This window comes from Platalea leucorodia, assembly GCF_965183815.1.
Source record: "Platalea leucorodia genome assembly, chromosome: 7".
Taxonomy (NCBI): Eukaryota; Metazoa; Chordata; class Aves; order Pelecaniformes; family Threskiornithidae; genus Platalea; species Platalea leucorodia.
The window spans coordinates 55,402,911-55,421,106 of NC_138829.1; the positions used below are offsets into that span (position 1 = coordinate 55,402,911).

Sequence of the window (18,196 nt, forward strand, 5' to 3'; positions counted from 1 at the left end):
ATCTTCTAAGTCACAGCCTTGGCCTGCACAAATTCAGAGTTGTTGCTGTTGTGTGATTCTTGCTCCAATTCCTTTATTTTTCTTCACTGATACTTTCCACCTAACCAAGCGCATGTGTGTGACATCTAAATTCCTACGTATTAATCTGAAGCATTCCTGTACATAGGAATTTGAAGATGTGGAAGAAAAACAGTCATGAAGAATCAATCCATTCTTACAATTCCCTAAAATTTATTTTCCCTATAGGAAACAAGTATAATTATTGTTTGTAACTGAAGAGTCACCTTCTAAGAAGCTTAGAAGAAACATTTTAGTGCCCCTGAAACCTTTTAGGGCTGTGACTATACCGCAGCTGGGGCAGAGAGCAGGTACCTGAGCTGCAGAAACATGAGTAGCAGGATCCCGGCACGTAGGCTCGAGCGGTTTCTACTCCTTTGCAGCAGAGACAAGCACTCTGTAGACCTGAGTATTTCCAGTTCTGCAGAGCTAAGCCTCACATTTGCCAGTGGAGGATCTTAGATGATGGAGCTTCAGATGCAAACGCAGAGACACATGTGAAGCCTTACTTCCTTGCAGTAACTCTCGTATCCCCACACCTGTTCCAACAGCTAAAAGGGCATGTGCATAGCTGAAACATAGGTTACACTTCACACTTGTAGAACTCTCTCCTTGGGCATGTTTTCTTTCAAATTTAAGGATTACCAGTGTTACTACAATTGCTCACTGTTTATATATTTGCATGATTTAAATAGCTGCAATTCATCAACATTCAAATTCTTTTTATCTTTCATTTCTATGGCATCCCCTCCCTGTCTACTTCATACCCCACTGTAATTACTCTCCTTTTCCACTCTTATTAACTCTATCTCTATAACCTAGTCTGCAAATGATGCTCCTTCAACCCAGTCTTACCAAAGTTTGAGGTGATCCCCTCCTGAATAACTTATTTCTAATTCTTTTATCTTCCTTTCCTATGTTTTTCCCCTGACACTTCCTACTAAATGAAGCTCCCCCTCCAGGTATGTGGTTTAACTTCTAAACTCCCCAGTGTCTGTCTGCCGGCACAGTGTGCATGGGAAGCGAATACACGATGACAGGAGCTATCAACCTCTCTGTTAATGATAGCTTGTAACTTGCATGCTTTTGGGGTTGTTACTTTTTAGTTTAATATTTTTTTTCCTCAGTAAAATGTAATCAGCACTAAGTAGGAGGAAACTTACCTGTTGCATGAAAATGTTACTAAAAACTAAGGAAACACATACACTATCTTGAAAGAGTAGCTCAGCAAAAAGTGTCCTTGTGAAATGGGTTAAATTCTGCACCGTGATAGGAGAATGAATGTTTCTTCCTATAGCAAAAGCTTTGTTTCAAATTTCAGGGCAGAATTTGACCCATTGACTGTACACAGGGAATATAAATACTGTGAGATTTTGCATTATTTTTATGCCTGCTTTGCAAAATATTCACTAGTGCGTGTATGGCTGAAAAACAAAATCTGCCCTGCAAATCCGCATTGCTGATCGATTCTTGCTTTGCCACAAAACCCCAGAAGAATGAAATGTAGACCTGCATAGAGTTTTAATGAACCTTTTCTTCCTGTGAAGTAATCTGTTTGTAATTCTACATTGCAAGTGGATGTGAAGAACAGCAGTAGACTTATATAGATATCCAAGTTGTCTTCAAGGAAGAAAATGGCCTTAGCCATAGATCTAGAAAAGAGAACTGAGCTTCTTTGGAAGTTAGCTGCACGTTGATGATAAGTTACAGCAGGTATTTCAGTAGGTTTCTGAACCACATGGTGTTTATTTCAAATGTCTGAAATACTGCTGTAGAAAAGGACGGATGTAATAGCGCTTTGAGAGTGCTCACTATGTTCATGTGCATATTTCAAATCAAGGTAAACCTTGGTACACTGTGCTGTCAGGTTGTGCTTTATGTCATATAATGCTCATAAGTTTTTTTTAAGCACTGCACTATTATTGTAAATCTGCCTGTTTCACCTGACTGAATTCCTTTCCTGTCCTGTGACTTCTGTTTATATGCTATTTCAAATGTAATTAATTTATTTTATCTCAGGTTTACTTCTTGACTTGGTCTCCCTCTCCCCTTTTCCTCTCTGTCCCTCCTCCCCTTTGGCTTGAAAGCTCTTTCGGTGTGTGAAATAACAAGTTTCTCGTTCTCATTCTCTTATTTTCCATCGCACCTTGTTCCATGACACTTCACACCTGAAGTTCATGAGCCAGGTATGTGACATGACTTCTGAGTTACTCCACCTAGTTGCAACACAAGAGAGTGCGTGTGTGTGTGTGAGCTGAGAACAGGAGTCTTGGGTTGGCAGAAGAGAACAAAACAAGAGAAACAAATATTAACCACAATGATCACTTGCAGCCCTTTTCTCCTTTAATCTCCATGCTTACTACTACTTTAACCTTACAGCATCGTTAACTCCTGACAGCCTCTCCAGATACCTTTTCTCCTTGCCTTAATTCACTAATTCCTTTTTTTTTCCTCCCCTTCATGCATTCCCTGGTCTCCTTCTCAGGCTTCCAAGAGCTTTAAATATCTGTTCTGTTTTGTTTTTTTTTTTCCTGTTTCCTGTCTTTCCGTCACCGCTCGTACCACAACACCAGCAGAGGAAGCCCCTGAAGAAGGTATGTGATGCACCTACAGACTCTCACCCTTTTTCTCTTTCAGTGCTGGGGAAACAGTGTTAAAAACACTGACCTTGTTCAAGAGCAAAGAGAGCACGGGAGGGAAATGGTCTGTCCGGATGGCTTTGGATGACCATGGACAAAAGGGCTGTATGCTTGCCAAATCAAATCACCAAAAAGCTGGGGTTTTTTTCTTGTTCGATCTCCAGGGAGCCCTAGGTTCCCAGAGTAGCAGGGAAAGAGTGGGGACAGTTGCTCATAGGAGAACAACACTGGCTGTGGATTGACTACTGTGCTTTTTCTCTTTTGCATTTATCCTTCAACCTACAGCTGATGAAGAAGGCGAATACTATGATGGTAGCTCAGTGTTGTCTTAGAGCAACTAAGTCATCTTTCTAACATCTCACTCTTTTTTTCGCTATTTGTTTTTGTTCCTCGCTTGATTTTAAACTCAGGAACTGGGCCAAAACATCTCTGCCGCAAAGAATTGCTTACTGTGCATATCCAATCACCCTTGGGGGGGGGACACTGTTGTATTGAGAAGCCTGTACATCCTCATTAGGATAGTAGATGGTGAAAACCAAGCTCTAGAAGCTTGCTCTGGACTTGTCTTTTAGCTAGAACCTGTTGTGTCATACCTCTCATCAGCAAACCTTCTCTATCCCCAAAAATCAGGAAAGTATCTCTTAAATCCCAGTGACATGCTTGAAAACGGAGCTGAGCCCTGCATAGATGTGCCTTCCTCACCCAGCCTTTAGAAGGTCATGGTCTCCAGGCCTGAATCTAGAGACATTTAAACTTCTGCTCTAGCCATGCACTTAAAATTGTGCTAAACATCAAGCATATGAATAAATTTTTTCATACTGGTGGGGCAGGCCATGGGCTTAAGATAGTATGCTCATAATACTTGGTTGAGTGGGCACTTGAGCACATGGGTGGGGATGAGACTCATGTAAAAGGACCAAATCTAAATGTATGCAGGGCCAGTTTTGCTCTTGTATGAGGGCAAGATAACTTAAGGCCCCTGGGCCAAATTCAAACCAGTTTAAATGTATAGAAAGACTCTCATTGACTTTTACAGGCCTTTGAAGTAGCTCGGTTGCGTTCTGACTGCCTCAACCCCTAGAACACCTGGCCAGCTGTTTCCAAAGACAAAGCCCAATGCCACTTGAAATAACCCTGCATTTTCTGTGCTTCCTTGTTTTGTTTTGTTTTTGTAGATTTTTTTTTTTTGTTCGTTTGTTTTAATGTTCTTGCTCGCTTTTCAGGCTTTTTTCTTATTTAGGAAAATACCCTGAGGACCTTTCTGAGCCCCTTTCTCTCCTTCTTTTTCTCTCTCTTTCCTTTTATTTTTTATAGCATATTGATTTTTTTTTTTTTTCCCAAGGATGCACTGTGAGTTAGAGATGTTGCTCCTGAGAAGTGGGATTAAGGGAGGGTGTTTAGGGATTTCTGAATGAAGTAAAGGCAGTTCAGATGGATTCACAGAAAAGGGGAGTGCTGTGTGAATCTCTCATAGACTGGGCAGGAGAAAGCGAGGTTGTATTTATGGTGGCGTGTACTCTCCCTGCGCTAAACCTTTTGGAAACCAGAAACTCAGAGACTCTCTAATCACCAGGGCAGTGAACTTGGATTTCTAGTGGCTCTTGCCTTCTTTTGGCAGGGTTGTGTGTGGGGATTTTGTCACAGTCCCATGGTTCATGGGCAGAATGATCAGCATGTCAGTCAAAATCCGCCACAGGAACAGGAATTTGCTATGACAATTCCTGCTTGTCAACAAATTTTGGCCCAGTTCCTTGACTTGGTGTCTTGAAAGAAGGGGTATTTCAAAATAAATCACATCCCTGGGCTGCTTTTGGTGCATACAGTATGGACCATGCTGGGTCATGCACTGCAAAAGACAGATTTATTACTGTTAGTTTTTTAATAAAGGCTCCTATTTCTTTATTATCCCCTTTTCTGGTTTTCTGGAGGTACCTTTAAATATTCTAACTACAATTTTTTATTTCAAGAACAACTAACCTTAATTTTTCTTTTTATTTTTACAATTGTTTGTTGGTTTAATTAAATTTAAAGTGCTGATTTGGTGGCAGCTGAAACCAAATTCACATAGTCATTGACACACAGGTGTCGATCCTGGCAACCAAGGTCAACAAACAAAACCAGTCATTTCCCGTCTACTTTTTTTTCCTCCTCTCTCTGAAATGTTACTAACTGGCAGCTTTAAGCTAAACAGGAATGTTTCTGAAAATTATCTGGGTATGTCATGAGGGAAGGGAATCCTGTGTGAATAACATCCCTGACAGACTGGTTAATCGTGATTGCTTTTCCTCTCTCCAGATGAAAAAAAAATGATTTAACTAATGTGTTAAGAAGCTCACTGGCTATTTGAAAAGCAAAACAACTACAAAAATAATTGGAGAAATACAGAAGTACACTGTTGGCTAAGAGTATATTTCTTCAGGAGTGATTTGTGTCTTCTTTTATACAAGTGCTCTAAACCACTCTTCTAATTACATGCTGTTTATTTTATTAGCGTTGCTCTAGCATCTCAAGGCCTCAGCTGAGATATGTTTTGGTAGGCAGTGTTCTTGCAGTAAATGAGAAAAGTCTACCCCCCAGAATTTCATTACTGAAATTGGTATGGGAAAGTGTGAGAGAAAGGAAAAGTTGGTTTCTGATCTCTCATGTCGTTTCTCTTAATTATCTCAATAACCCATTTCCAGCCACTTCCTCAACTTTTTTTATTATCCAACATCCTTGCAACCGATGTCTCCACTAAATATTTTCCAGTAGCGGTTTTTTGCTATTTTTTTCCTCTTATAATGTTTCATTTTATTTTATCCTACCCTGTTCCGTTTGCTATTCCCAATTTCCTCCATCAGTCCCAAAACATCTGCATGCAAAACAAGCATTTGAAAAAATATAATAGCTTTCTGTATCATGATATGGATAGCAGGGTTCATGCACCCACTCCTGAGGGAGGCTGTTTTTACTCTGACTTTACAAAGCTGGTTGTTTTTACCAGATTCAATAGGCTGTGAGCTTTTTACCTCAGTTCCTCCCGGTGAACCAACACAGGGAGCGTCTTGTACTGCAATATCCAGCAGCACCCCTGAAACGCAGCGTGTGGTTATGAAAGTCAACCTGGGTCCCTGTGAGACAGGGCCAGAAAAAAACACACAGGTTTAATTTATTTCTGTTTGTGAGAATAACAGTGCTGAACTTACTGGCATTACGCTGGAGTTAATAACTGAAGTTTAAAAAGCATAGCAGGGAGGGGAATTGATCACAAGCACAAATGTTAAGCAAGTAACTCATAAGACAGCACATTTCTGAGAGCCAGGGAAAGGTCACTTGTTGCAGGGGAACACTTCTGACTGCCAGAGGGCCCAAGTTAACAGTCTTGGTGACGGTTTAGCCTGCCTATCAGGGCATTATGCCCCTCCTGGAGATGCAAAGACCATTCCCATTAAAACCCATGGGAATTTTGCATGTACCTCAGCAGGAAAGGATGCTCGCTAAGAGAGGATGGCCTTTCCAAGCTTGATTTGAGGAGCACCACACAGTGCAGAAGAATAAGCATCTTCCCCATGGCACCAAGGTATCTCAGGGACATGTGCTCTAAGCTACCTTGGGAGTCAATGAACCTGGAGAAAATGTGTCATGAAGCTTTTTCCCTCCTGGCCTCCATGTGAGGCATTTGAGCAACACTGGTGAAGCCTAGTTATCATTGACATGACTATGAATTCAGGTTAACTTTAGTGAAAGAAGTGCTGATTGAAAAAGGCAACATTTTCTTCTATCCTCTAGCCCAGCTGTGCTTCTTAGAGCTTTGGTCAGGATGGTTTGAGAAAAATAATCTAGTATTTACATGAAACCATTGCCTTCCAGATGCTATGTTTGGGACTTCTATACAGCCTCTTGATTCTTTTCTGCCAAATTCTGTTTCAAGGGTAAAAACAGATTCACTCCTAGCAAAAGGGGTGTGTGAGTGTGTGTGTTTCCTTTGTAAGTGCTTGAGATTTAACCAGTTTCTCTGAGATGTTTCACCTAAGATTAAATTTCCCTTCCCTCCTTTTACTTTAGCAGCTGGCATGATCTCTGTTGTTCTAACTGTTCTCCCTCTTTTTCCCTTCCTGTTTTGCTCCATGTTTCCAAATACAGAGGAGAAGCCCAGAATAAAGTAAGTATGAAGAGCAGGGAGTTTCAAAACCCTGGGATCATTTTTCTGACCTAGTAGAAGCACTTAGATTGTCTATTAGGCAAATGGCCACTGGACGCCTTTATCCAGCCCCTCCTTGTGCAACATCCAGCCATTCCTGCACGCCTTTCCAGGACTTCTGCTTCTGCTAGAAGATGCCTTAGCAGTAGTTACTCGCCAGGGTCTTAAGACCAGTTTCTGATAGAGTCAGAGGACCCATGAACTGTCCAAGATACAGTCATCTCACAGTACCCCAAGATATAGGCAGCTCAACACTAAATCCTCTGTGAGAGGCCATGGCTGGGAAACTACCCATACATCCAGGATCACTGACAGTAGGAAGGATGGTAAATGTTGGGTTGGGCTGACTTGAGCTTAACTAAGGTTTCCTGTAGACCTTCTGGCTCTGGGCCCTAGCACCTTCCCTACCGACTCCACCAGCTGCCCAGAAAGCAGCATGCAGCGCTGCGCCGAGAGCCTCATGGGCCAATATCTTTCTGTGTGGTAGGGAATGACCGTAGGCTTTGGGAATGAAAAGGGTTTTTAGGGGTAACTCCCTGCCCTGCATGACCTTCCACAAAGGACAATGGTCCTTAGTGCTATTCTGGAGTAGTTTTCCATCGACTTGCTGTTTCACCCCTCTGTATCTTCATCAACATTTCTCCTTGTCAGCATCATTCCTGAGGGCAGGTCAGGCCAGGACGTGCTATTTAAAAAGCTGCCTGCTCTTTAAGATGAAAAAAAAATTTTTTTTTGACTCTCCGCAGACTAACTGCTCCTAAAATACCAGAGGGTGAGAAAGTAGATTTTGATGTAAGTATTCCTGAGAATGACTGTGTTTGTCTGTCTGTACCTGAGCCATACATATGTGTGCAAACCCACATAACTCCTCCTGTATTGGATACTGCTGAGGATAAAGTCAAGGACAAAAGTATGGATGCTTTGCTGCCTCTTTTCAGTAAAAGGCTACTCTCTGCTCCCTGAAACTCTCGGGATACATTTGCTGTTAATGTGACTAAGATAAAATGTTAATTCATGTATTTCTTTTTTTTCTCCTTAAATATTTGAAGCCAATATATGAAGAAAGGAGAAAGTAAGTGTTTTAGGAGCTCTCAGATCCCCTGTCCTGTTGTAAAATCGTTTGAAAGTTGCACATTGAAATAAAGCAGGCCTATGCTCATCTGTTGCTGAGAAACACTACCAAAAATGACAACATAATTTTAACAATAAACACAGATCCAAATACTTCCCTAGAAAGTTGATAGAAAAATGGAGAAACCCTGGTATTGAAAATCTCCACAGAAATAAGTGCTTTGCCCAAAAATGCAGGAACATCTAGGTAAGATTCATAACCCAAAGTGGAGAGGAGGCAGCTAAGCAAAGCCAGGGATAAAATATGGTGTAGGCGAATGGGAGATGTGGATTCTGTTTCCTTCTGGGCTCCTGACTGTCACCTAGATGAGCCTCTGACTGTCTCTGATCTGCATCAACAGCCATTTAAGCTAATCCCATAGATTTCCACGGATATCTGCAGACACTTTTTGCTTTTGTTTCTCTGTGTAAGCAGGGTACTGGGAATGTCCAGGGCATGTTCCTAGAGCAATATGGGCTGGCTTAATGCATTTTCCTGCTCTTCTAGGACATCCAAAAGAAAAGGCAGAACAAAGACCTGATTGAACTGCAGGCCTTGATTGACAGCCACTTTGAAGCCAGGAGAAAGGAAGAGGAAGAGCTGGTTGCCCTCAAGGAGAGGATTGTGAGTCCTTGTACTGTCATTTCCCTGTACTAGACTGAGAGATCCTCTGTAGGTGAGAAGTTGAATCCATTAGTCCACTGTCAGAGTTTGGCAGAAAGCTGTATTGCCATGTACAGAAGTGACTGCTCAGTCACCATCAAATGGCTTCTTCCCACATCTGTCCCCTCTCTCAGCCTCTTGTTTTACATCTGGGAATTGCACATGAGACCTGTCTGCAATGTTCTGGGAAGGGAGTAGGTGGCTCACTCTCTACAAACCAAAGCTCTTGGTGGTGGGTTTCAATACTGGAGGTAGATAAACCACAATGATGACTCAATGCCTCTGCCACTGCTTCTTGCAGGAGAAGCGCAGAGCTGAAAGAGCAGAGCAACAGAGAATCCGGGCTGAGAAGGAGAAGGAGCGTCAGGCAAGGCTTGCAGTAAGTGTCTTTGCATCCCTCTCCTTGTCTCAGCATCAAATTGGAGGAGATCTCTAGAGACAGAAAAAACCTACGAGTTCTGTCTGTCTCAGTCCGGAGAAGAAATGATCACCCTCTTAAAGCAACGGCAGGAAACAGGAGTTGCCAATTCTCATCAACACGCTTATCTGATCACATTCCCTGCAGTGACACTGGCTGCTGGGGAAGCTGTGAATCTCCCCTAGAGTAACTTGCTTGTGTGTGTCACACTCCACAGGAGGAAAAGGCACGGAGAGAGGAAGAAGATGCCAAGAGAAAAGCTGAGGATGATCTCAAGAAGAAGAAGGCTCTGTCCTCCATGGGTGCCACATACAGCAGCTATCTGGCTAAGGTAAAAAGCATGGATCAGTGGAAGAAATATGGAAGCATTAAACCACAGGGTTGACTGGGAACAGTCTTTATTACAAGTTGAGAAAACAGCTCGCCTTTCCCTCTTCTGGATCGCTAGCAGCTTCTCTTACATGCTCTGTCACTGAAATTCAGCCTGAATGTCTGCAGTCTGACATTAACTGATGTTCTGCAAACAGGCTGATCAGAAGAGAGGGAAGAAGCAAACAGCTAGAGAGACAAAGAAGAAAGTCCTGGCAGAGAGGCGCAAGCCCTTGAACATCGACCACCTTAATGAAGACAAGCTGAGGTAACATGCTTATCCTAACTTACTGAATGTAATCCACTGAAATTTGGTCTTACTATACTGGAGTCTTCTCTAGTGAAAAAATGAGGTAGAAGAGAGGGCCTTCCTTGAAATTCATCACAGGACAATGTTAAGTTGTGCCCTTCCTTGATCTGGAGAATGGAGGGGAAATGGGGATGTGGGGAATCGTTGAAATGGTTTGGTAGACATCTAGCCATGCTCCTGGCATAGCTCCATTAGCCTCTCCTGCTAATTAGGATTAGTCATTTATGGGACTAGGTACAAACTTTAAACCCAGCTCTGAGATTAATTGAACAAACCTACAGATTGGTATCTGTAGCATTCCCGGGGTCAGTTGAGTTGCTAAGGTACGAGTACGGGTCTCCACGGAGGCTGGAGGCTTGGGAGCTGAGCGCTCTGGTGCAGAGCAGTCATCAGATGACAGTCTGGACTTCACACATTGGAGTTTACACATGACTGGAAGATGAGGTTGGCTCACCTCTGCCCTGAAACAGATGAGATTGCACAATGGCAGTTGCTCTGCTCTTCTGGGTGGCCTTCAGGGTCCTCCTTCCTTCTCATCTGATGCCTCAGGTCTCTTTTCTTAAGAGTTAGCGGGAAAATTAAATCTGTAGGAAATACATTAATACATTAGTGTGTGACACACGCAAGGGTGCAAGTCTAAAAGGTTCTCGGGTGAGAAGGTGAGAAAAACGTGACCTTGAAAATGGCAAGTAGCTTTCAGAGGATGGAAAGGGTTTGCAGAAAGATGTGTGAACTGCATTAAATAAAATGTAAAAAGCCTCATTACTAGTGATGTGAAAATGGTAGAAAATACATGATGTGATGTGTTTCTCCCATTTTGCTTTCCCCATAAACACACAGGGACAAGGCTAAGGAACTGTGGGACTGGTTATACCATCTGGAGACTGAAAAGTATGACTTCACAGAGCAGATCAAAAGGAAAAAATACGAGGTGAGTTGAGAAGCCATTTTGCTTACGGCGCTGGGTCCAAAATGTAAAAATCTCTGCGACTCCTCTGGCAAAAGCCATGTGGTGACATCATTTGGGTCTTCAGTGCCCTTTTGCAATATTTAAGCAGCAAGACACTTGGAACTGTATTCCCCTAACATACATACTTGGACTGGATTTCACATTTTAGGCTGAAATTGAATAGACCACTCTCAAGGTTTTCAGTGCCCCATGGAAAGGCAATCCCAACAGAAAATAGACTCTCCACCCTCTGCCCAAACACATCTTGTTCATTCTTGTTTATCTATAGGTAACTCTGGCCTGAAAAACCAGTAACTCAATTCACTATCATCTCCATTGCAAACTAATATTTTTAAACCCATCTTTGATCTCACACTTAAACGTTTTAAGTTTTATTCCCATCCCAGACAGATTCCCTGTGCAATGAGCTCCCTGGAGTCACTGAAAACTGTCTCCAGACAGGAGCATCTGACTGAAGTGTCATATGGTAACAGAAAGTGGACGTGTTTCCTTCACAGTCACAGGACAGGTCTGCACTTACCTACATCAGGTTTCAGTGGCTGAGAAATCCTACTGGATCTCTCTCCGTCTCACTTTCCTTTTAATTCCCAATCACACAGACACATGCTGACAGGGAATGAGCAACACCAATGTAACTATCTCAATCTCTCTTAGATTTTAACACTGCGTTGCAGGCTGCAGGAGCTTTCCAAGTTGTAAGTACAATGAACTTGCCTGTGTAACAGCAGCAGCAAAGGCTACAAAATGCATGAGCCTGCCGCATGGTCAGAGGCCAGGTGCCAGACAGAAACTGGCACTTGGCTCCAAGTGCAGAGAGAAAAGAGAAAACTGGATCTTGTGTCTCTCCCTTCACTTCCTTTTTCTCTCCCCTTCCATTCTTTGAAGAGAGATGAAGCAGTAATTTAGGAAAAGAGTTGGGGTCCAACAGGGATGTGGCTAAAGAACAGAGCATGCAACCCACTCAGACCATCTCTAAAATAATTCCCTATCCAAACCTCTGGTATTACATGCGTCAGCAAGTCACCCTGATGCACCTGGGATACCTGCAGAAGCTTAGGGATGCAAGTGTAATAGCTTGGACTTCACAGAAAAGAATGGTATGGGGTTTGGAAAGATTCTCCACCTTGTAGCCACGTGCTTATCCAGATCCAAAATATTGGACAGGGCTAGCTTAAGGATAACAGCTCAACTGGGTGTGGAAAAACAGGAATTAAGACAGTGCCAGGGGAGACATACATGCTATGGTAATGAAACCTCTGCATAAACAAAGAGATGGGTGGCAGCTGAAGAAAAGCAAGGAGAGAAAGTACAAAGAATGAGGAAAATAGAAGGAAAATGCACAGCTGAGATGGGAGGAGAAAAGTGGAAGAAAAAAGGGAAGATGATAGCAGGAAAAAAAGTGAGGAGAAAGGTAAGTGAAAACAGCAAAGGGAATGAAGGAGACACAAGCAAGGATGCAAGGGAGAGACAAAGGAAGGAACTGGGACACACAGGAGTGGAGCTTTCTTTAGCTCTAGTGTCTGTTGCTCTTTGGTGCTTCATTGGAGAGTGAGTGTTATAGTCACTATCACAAGGTTATCAGTGAAGGTAAGTCTTAAGTCCTTGGGGCAAACTGAAGACAGCTGGTTCTCCTCCACAGTTTGGAAAAATACTCGGTTGCAAAAAATAATTTAAACTGCTGCTGCAGGTATTAGAACTTCCATGAGTAAGTACAAAAGCAGCCGATCTGCTGATCTTTCCTTCCTTGTGTTGTCCTGTTCCCGCTAATGTTTCAGTCTCTTATTTTGTTTCTGTTTGCCATGGAAAGACACGAGCCAGGAAATACTGGTTGTTGGGCCAACCTGAATGTATGACTTTTTTTTTTTTCTTGTTTCACACACGGGGAATGCCAAGTGCTACTTTAAATACTTAAATGTTGGGTCATCAGTTCTTGGACCTGCAGAGCCAGTGGAGAACTTTGAATTACACCAAAAGCAGAAGTAAAGCATACCTCTTGGCAAGTGCATTTTTCCACCCCAGGAAAAGTAGGTAGAACCTTGACTCCGTTACAGATGAGAAGGTGAAGGGACAAAAGAGGGCTCTCTATCACACCCACACCCTTCCTGTGGGCTTTTCCAGTACCTGAGCTGGAAGAGTCCTAGGATTTCAGTAGCGAGTCCAGGGCTATGGCCCAGGACTGAGGTGCTAAGCCAGGCCACAAGGTGCTCATCCTGTGCAAGGTAGGTGTTTGCTTTCCCATGTGTCAGGTTGTAATAAGCAGTTTACCTATGGCTAAATAAAGAGATGCTCTGTCTTGTAGGACTAGACTCTCTAGTGGCTTGCAGTCATCAATAGAGCTTGGGAAGGTGTTCAGAGCCCCAACTCCAACCTTTGCCTCTGTGGCTGCTCAAGCTCTCCTTGAATATTTTCTTCTTCAGCCCCTTTAAAAACTGTCTTCTCTTATTAGATGAGTGGCTGGGAAGGTGGTGACTGCTGCATGCTCCTCACCTCCTGCTCTCCCAACCAACAAAGGTACTCCAGCAGAATGTGTGATCCATCTTCCATTCCTGAGGTTCCCATTCAAAGTCCATTAAAGCTCTTTGAGCTTATACACTTCTGAATGTGCAAGAGTAGGGGGAGAGTGAGAAGGTGAGGTTGATACATACAGGTGGATGGGGACATGCAAGAGCTTTCCAACTGGCCAGGGTGATGTTCATTCCGGTTCACTTCCCTGCAGTTTGACGTGTGAGTTCATAGGAGATTAATTTGTATACATAGGAACTCTTCTAATAAAGGTTATAAAATTCTAGCTCTTCTTTCCCTTGACATATGAAAATGGCTTGCAGATTTATTACCAAGGAGCAACATTTCTCTCCTTCAAGCAAGGGTGAGCTTTTATTTCAAAGGAAGTATTAATCCCTACCACAGGAACCTGCTTCCAGCACTTCAGCAGGTAAAACTCCCCTCTCTGTGAGGGAACAAGGTTTCTTTATCTCTAAAAACCCTGGTCATATATGTTGTTTGCAGATTGTCACCCTCAGGAACCGCATCGATCAGGCTCAGAAGCAGTAAGTACCTATACCAACTTCTTAGCTCCTGCCTTGGGGATATCTTCTCAGTGTTCAAAGTAGTCACTTCAGCCTCAACACCGACATTTTCTTGTTGCAATGAAATGAGGCTAGAGATGGAAGGGCAACTCCCATCCTGTCTCACATTGAGAAAATGAAGGGGAAACTGAAGTGGACGTAACAACTAACATGAAAAAATCATGTTTCTTCACACCATGCCTGCAAAATTTCCATCTGCTTATTGCCGGGGTTTTCAAACACCTGACGGAGGTGCTTTGAATACTTGTGGGAATACAACCCTTGTTTATGAAGGGTAAACAAGTGGTTGCTAAGGTTATAAGGAATGGTGTGTAACAAGACTAACACCATGGGATTACTGTTGTGAGTTCTTTTCACTCATCATCTCTCTCTCCCACTTTCCTTCCCCACAAGATTTCTATTTCAGTAGATTGTTTGAGTCTTGTATCTTTAACTATTCTAGGTGTTTACAATGAACTTATGAGAGACCAGGCCTAGACAACGCCTGGGGGCTAGGGCGTGTAGAAAACTAATAAACACAGAGAAGGAACTGCAGGGAAGCAAGGGAGGAGAGCTCTGCAGTGGTGGGATGTGATCTTTACTGTGCTTCTGTATCTGCTTAGCAAAGTCATGCCAGGAATGAAGCGGTGGTCTTTGGTGACGTGTTTGGATGATAGCAGTGACCAGACACTGCCTTCCCACTTCCCCAGGCCACCCTGCCTTATCAGATGAATGTAACACTGGGGGCGCAGTTGTCTGTAGATGCCAAACATAAGGCTTGACCTTCCCATGGTATTTTCTGTACAGAGCTGTAGGCTGATAGCCCTCAGCAGAATGTGCAGCTGCAGAAGGATGCCATGGTTTGTCTGGGTGTTGCTGCTCTTCTGAGGGGCACTACCACACCACCCACAACAGGCAGTACCACTACTGCATGCTTGTTCCCCCAAAAGACATGATATTCTCTCAGGACATCATTTGAAAAGGTTGCACTGAGAAGCCCACAGCTTGTGAAATTTCTGTGTACTTAAATTTCTATCCACACTAGACTGTATCATTCCAAAGCAATGTCTGCTAATGTGTTATACACGGATCAAGTGATCCTTTTTTTAGTCCTTTCAGACTTTATTAAGTCTCCTTAAGCACACTCTAAAGGTTAGTCATAACATCAAACATCACAGGCGCTTATGGAGATAAAAGAACCCTGCCTTCGTTCAAGGAGCTACGCAGTTCCTATACTGGGTTTTGAACCTGCGGAAAGGCTGGCAAAAGGGACACTGAGATGAATTTAAGATAAGCAGAAAACGCTCTGCTGTCTCTCATGTAAAAGGTCAATTTTTCGAATAGACCAAGTCTAACTTGGTCAAAAGGTAAAGTATCCACTATGTGTACGTCTGTGTCACTGTGCTACATCCTTCTGTAAATGTGGCTGGTGGTCTTGAACCAATCCATGGGGCAGCACCACAAAAATCTCCCCAGATGTGTCGTCCACATTTTCTTCTGCTCTCTGGAGGAAACAGTGGTTCTGAAGAAGGCCCCTCTGTTGACAGCAAGGCCCCACAACCTTGTGCTTGGCCCACAGCCCCATGCTCTGCCATGGCAAAGAGCTGCCCCCACTTTGCATGTGCTTTGGTTCAAGAAGCAGCCTCATCATCGTGTGTGTGAGATGGAAAGGTTTGGTGGTGTGCCGAGCCCCAAAAGCCACAGTGCTGCCTACGGGAGCCGGTGCAAAATCTAACCCGACTAACTTCACACCTGGCCCCTCTCTGACTCCAGGCTTGCCTGCTTCTCAGTCAGAAGGTAAGTGGCTTGCATGTAGGATTGCCCTTCTGTGTGCACGAACATACTCTTTGGAGAGAGTCTGCCTCAGGTGCTTTGCGTGGGATGTGTAGCTGGACTGCTCCCACACACACCACAAGCAAGATGGGGATACTGATACGAGGGGAGGCCTAAAAAGTTGTTTGGACTGTTTTGGAGGCTCTTGGTCTCGTGATATAAGGCAGAAGCCACTCCGCCTTTGCTAGAGCAAAGCAATTCTTAGTTGTATTTAAATTATTGCTCAGCTTTTTACCTCCACTACTAGATGACTAGAGCATCTGGGGAATTTGACCAGAGCTCCCTGATAATGAGGAAATTTTCTCCAGAAACAGCTCTAAATACTAAAATCCAGATCATAGCAGATTTGAATTCAGGAAAGATCAAGTCTGTGGCTGGATAAGCCTGTCATTTAGTTTTGAGACCACCTGGGCTTCTGTCATGATAATGCAGGAATCTGAAAGGGTCCACCTCTTTCAGGCATGCACATCCTGGCCTTTCACTAAGAGCCTGAGGAATCTCCTTCCACAATATCGACAATATTTTTCTCAGGATGTGCTCTATGGCAGGTGTGCCCAACATGTGAGAAGTGAAGGCAGCTCGATCCTAATCCGAGAGTCAGAAATGCACAGTGGTCACAGAGCCCCACCGCTTCTGTCATGCTGACATGTTTTTCTTCCCTTTTGTATTGTAGCAGCAAGAAGGCAGGAGCCAAGGGCAAGGTTGGCGGGCGCTGGAAGTAAAGAACCAGGCAGGATGGCCCTTAGCGGCATGTCGAAACCCTGCTGGTCTCCTCTTTCTTCCTTCACCAATCACTTGTGTTCCCATGCCTCAACGATAACAAAAATTGCAACATCAGCCTGGGTTAGCTATTCCTGCTGCTTTTCTTCTTTTTCTTCTTGGAGGGGTCTGGCAGCTTCCTCAGTCAAAAGGAAGCAGGTTCCCTGTGAAACTGAGATGACTCCTTGCTGGCATCTTCAATTCCTGCTGAGCATGTCCTTTATCCTCCTGATACCAGCCCTATGCTGCCCTGTAGATTGCTGTGTACAAATCTCTGGATTTTGTAAATAAAGCGCAACCAGTACCTACTCCAACGACAGCTCTCTGGAATGGTGTTTCATACTTTATTTAATGGCAGCCCATTTTGCAAGGATTTGGGACTTGGTCCAAATCCTTATTTACTATCATTTGAATCAAGTCAACACCTGGGAATGAGGCTCAGTATCATCAACAAAGACCCAGGACTAGAGGCCAGCATACAGGCAGATAACAAAAGCCGCCTCTGTTCTGGGGGAGCTCATAAGCTGGATGCCAAATGAGTTGAAATTGACTTAAAAAGTTTGAGTGATGAAGGGAATCGAAGAATCATGAATAAAGGAACAAATCCATCAAAGTGGTAGTTTTCAGCACACAGCATTTCTTACATGCAGACAAGTCACAGTACAATATAGAGAATGATTCATTCAAATATTACATTAAAATGTTTATTGAGGCAGTTACAATATAGAGAATGATTCATTCAAATATTACATTAAAATGTTTATTGAGGCAGTTAACCTACATATAATATTAAAGCCCAATACTGAAGTGTGAATTACTTGGTTAATTCAGTGTAGATGTCAAAACGCAAATGACTGTTACTAAATTTGGGATGTGAGCTATTCTGTAGGGCCTGCTGTCTTTGCTGGCCCTTGAAATGCCTTGTTAGAAGGAAGCCCACCAGGGATGGTGGCTCTCCCCCCCGTTTCCAAACTTCTGGCTGTTCCCGGTGCCTGCATTCACACTCTGGCTCTCTGTTAGCACATGCTGTGGCGTCATAGATTCTTAAAAGCGGTTTAGGTGGGAAGGGGTGTTCAAAGATCATCTAGTCCAACCCCCTGCTGTGGGCAGGGACATCTTTTTGCTACATCAGGTTGCTCAAAGCCCCGTCCAACCAGACCTTGAACACTTCCAGTGTGATGGGGCATCCCCAGCTTCTCTGGGCAGCCTGATACAGTGTCTCACCACCCTCATCGTAAAAAGCTTCTTCCTTACATCCAATCTAAACCTACCCTCTTTCAGTTTAAAGCTGTTGGCCCTTGTCCTGTCATGACAGGCCTTGTAAAAAGTCTCTGTCTGCCTTTCTTATAAGCCCCCTTACATATTGAAAGGCTGCAATAAGGTCTCCCCGCAGCCTTCTCTTCTCCTGGCTGAACAACCCCAACTCCCCCCGCCTTCCTCACAGGGGAGGCGTCCCAGCCCTCCCACCATTTTCGTGGCCCTCCTCTGGAGCCACTCCAACAGGCCCCTCTGTCTTGTGCTGGGGTCCCCCGAGCTGGACGCAGCACCCCCGCTGGGGTCTCACCACAGCGGAGCAGAGGAGAATCACCTCCCTCCTGTAACCATGAGCAAAATACGGCGTGAAACGCAGCCACGGCTGCAAATTCGCACTGAGGCGCCATTTTGCAGGCGTTTCCTCCCCACCACCCCTTGGCCTTGCGGCTCCTCTGGGGAACTCTCCCCTGCCCCAAGGCTGCGTGCCCCCCGCCCCGAGTGGGCGCAGGGGGCGGCCGGGCGCCGGGGCGGGCTGTGGTTGCGGGGGGCAGCCGTGAGGCGGGGCCGC

General features: G+C 44.1%; 1 protein-coding gene across 1 annotated transcript; it reads left to right on the top strand.

The window, feature by feature from the left end:
• Positions 1-1,753: 1,753 nt before the first annotated feature.
• TNNT3 (troponin T3, fast skeletal type) lies at positions 1,754-16,693 on the top strand (the record flags this gene model as incomplete). The annotated part of the gene is made up of 12 exons (XM_082317296.1): positions 1,754-1,778; positions 2,232-2,243; positions 2,631-2,651; positions 6,819-6,837; positions 7,623-7,668; positions 8,495-8,611; positions 8,952-9,029; positions 9,286-9,399; positions 9,596-9,705; positions 10,588-10,678; positions 11,372-11,412; positions 16,289-16,693. 12 exons carry the CDS (start codon positions 1,754-1,756, stop codon positions 16,335-16,337), a joined length of 723 nt encoding a protein of 240 aa, XP_082173422.1. The 3' UTR covers positions 16,338-16,693.
• Positions 16,694-18,196: the final 1,503 nt, after the last annotated feature.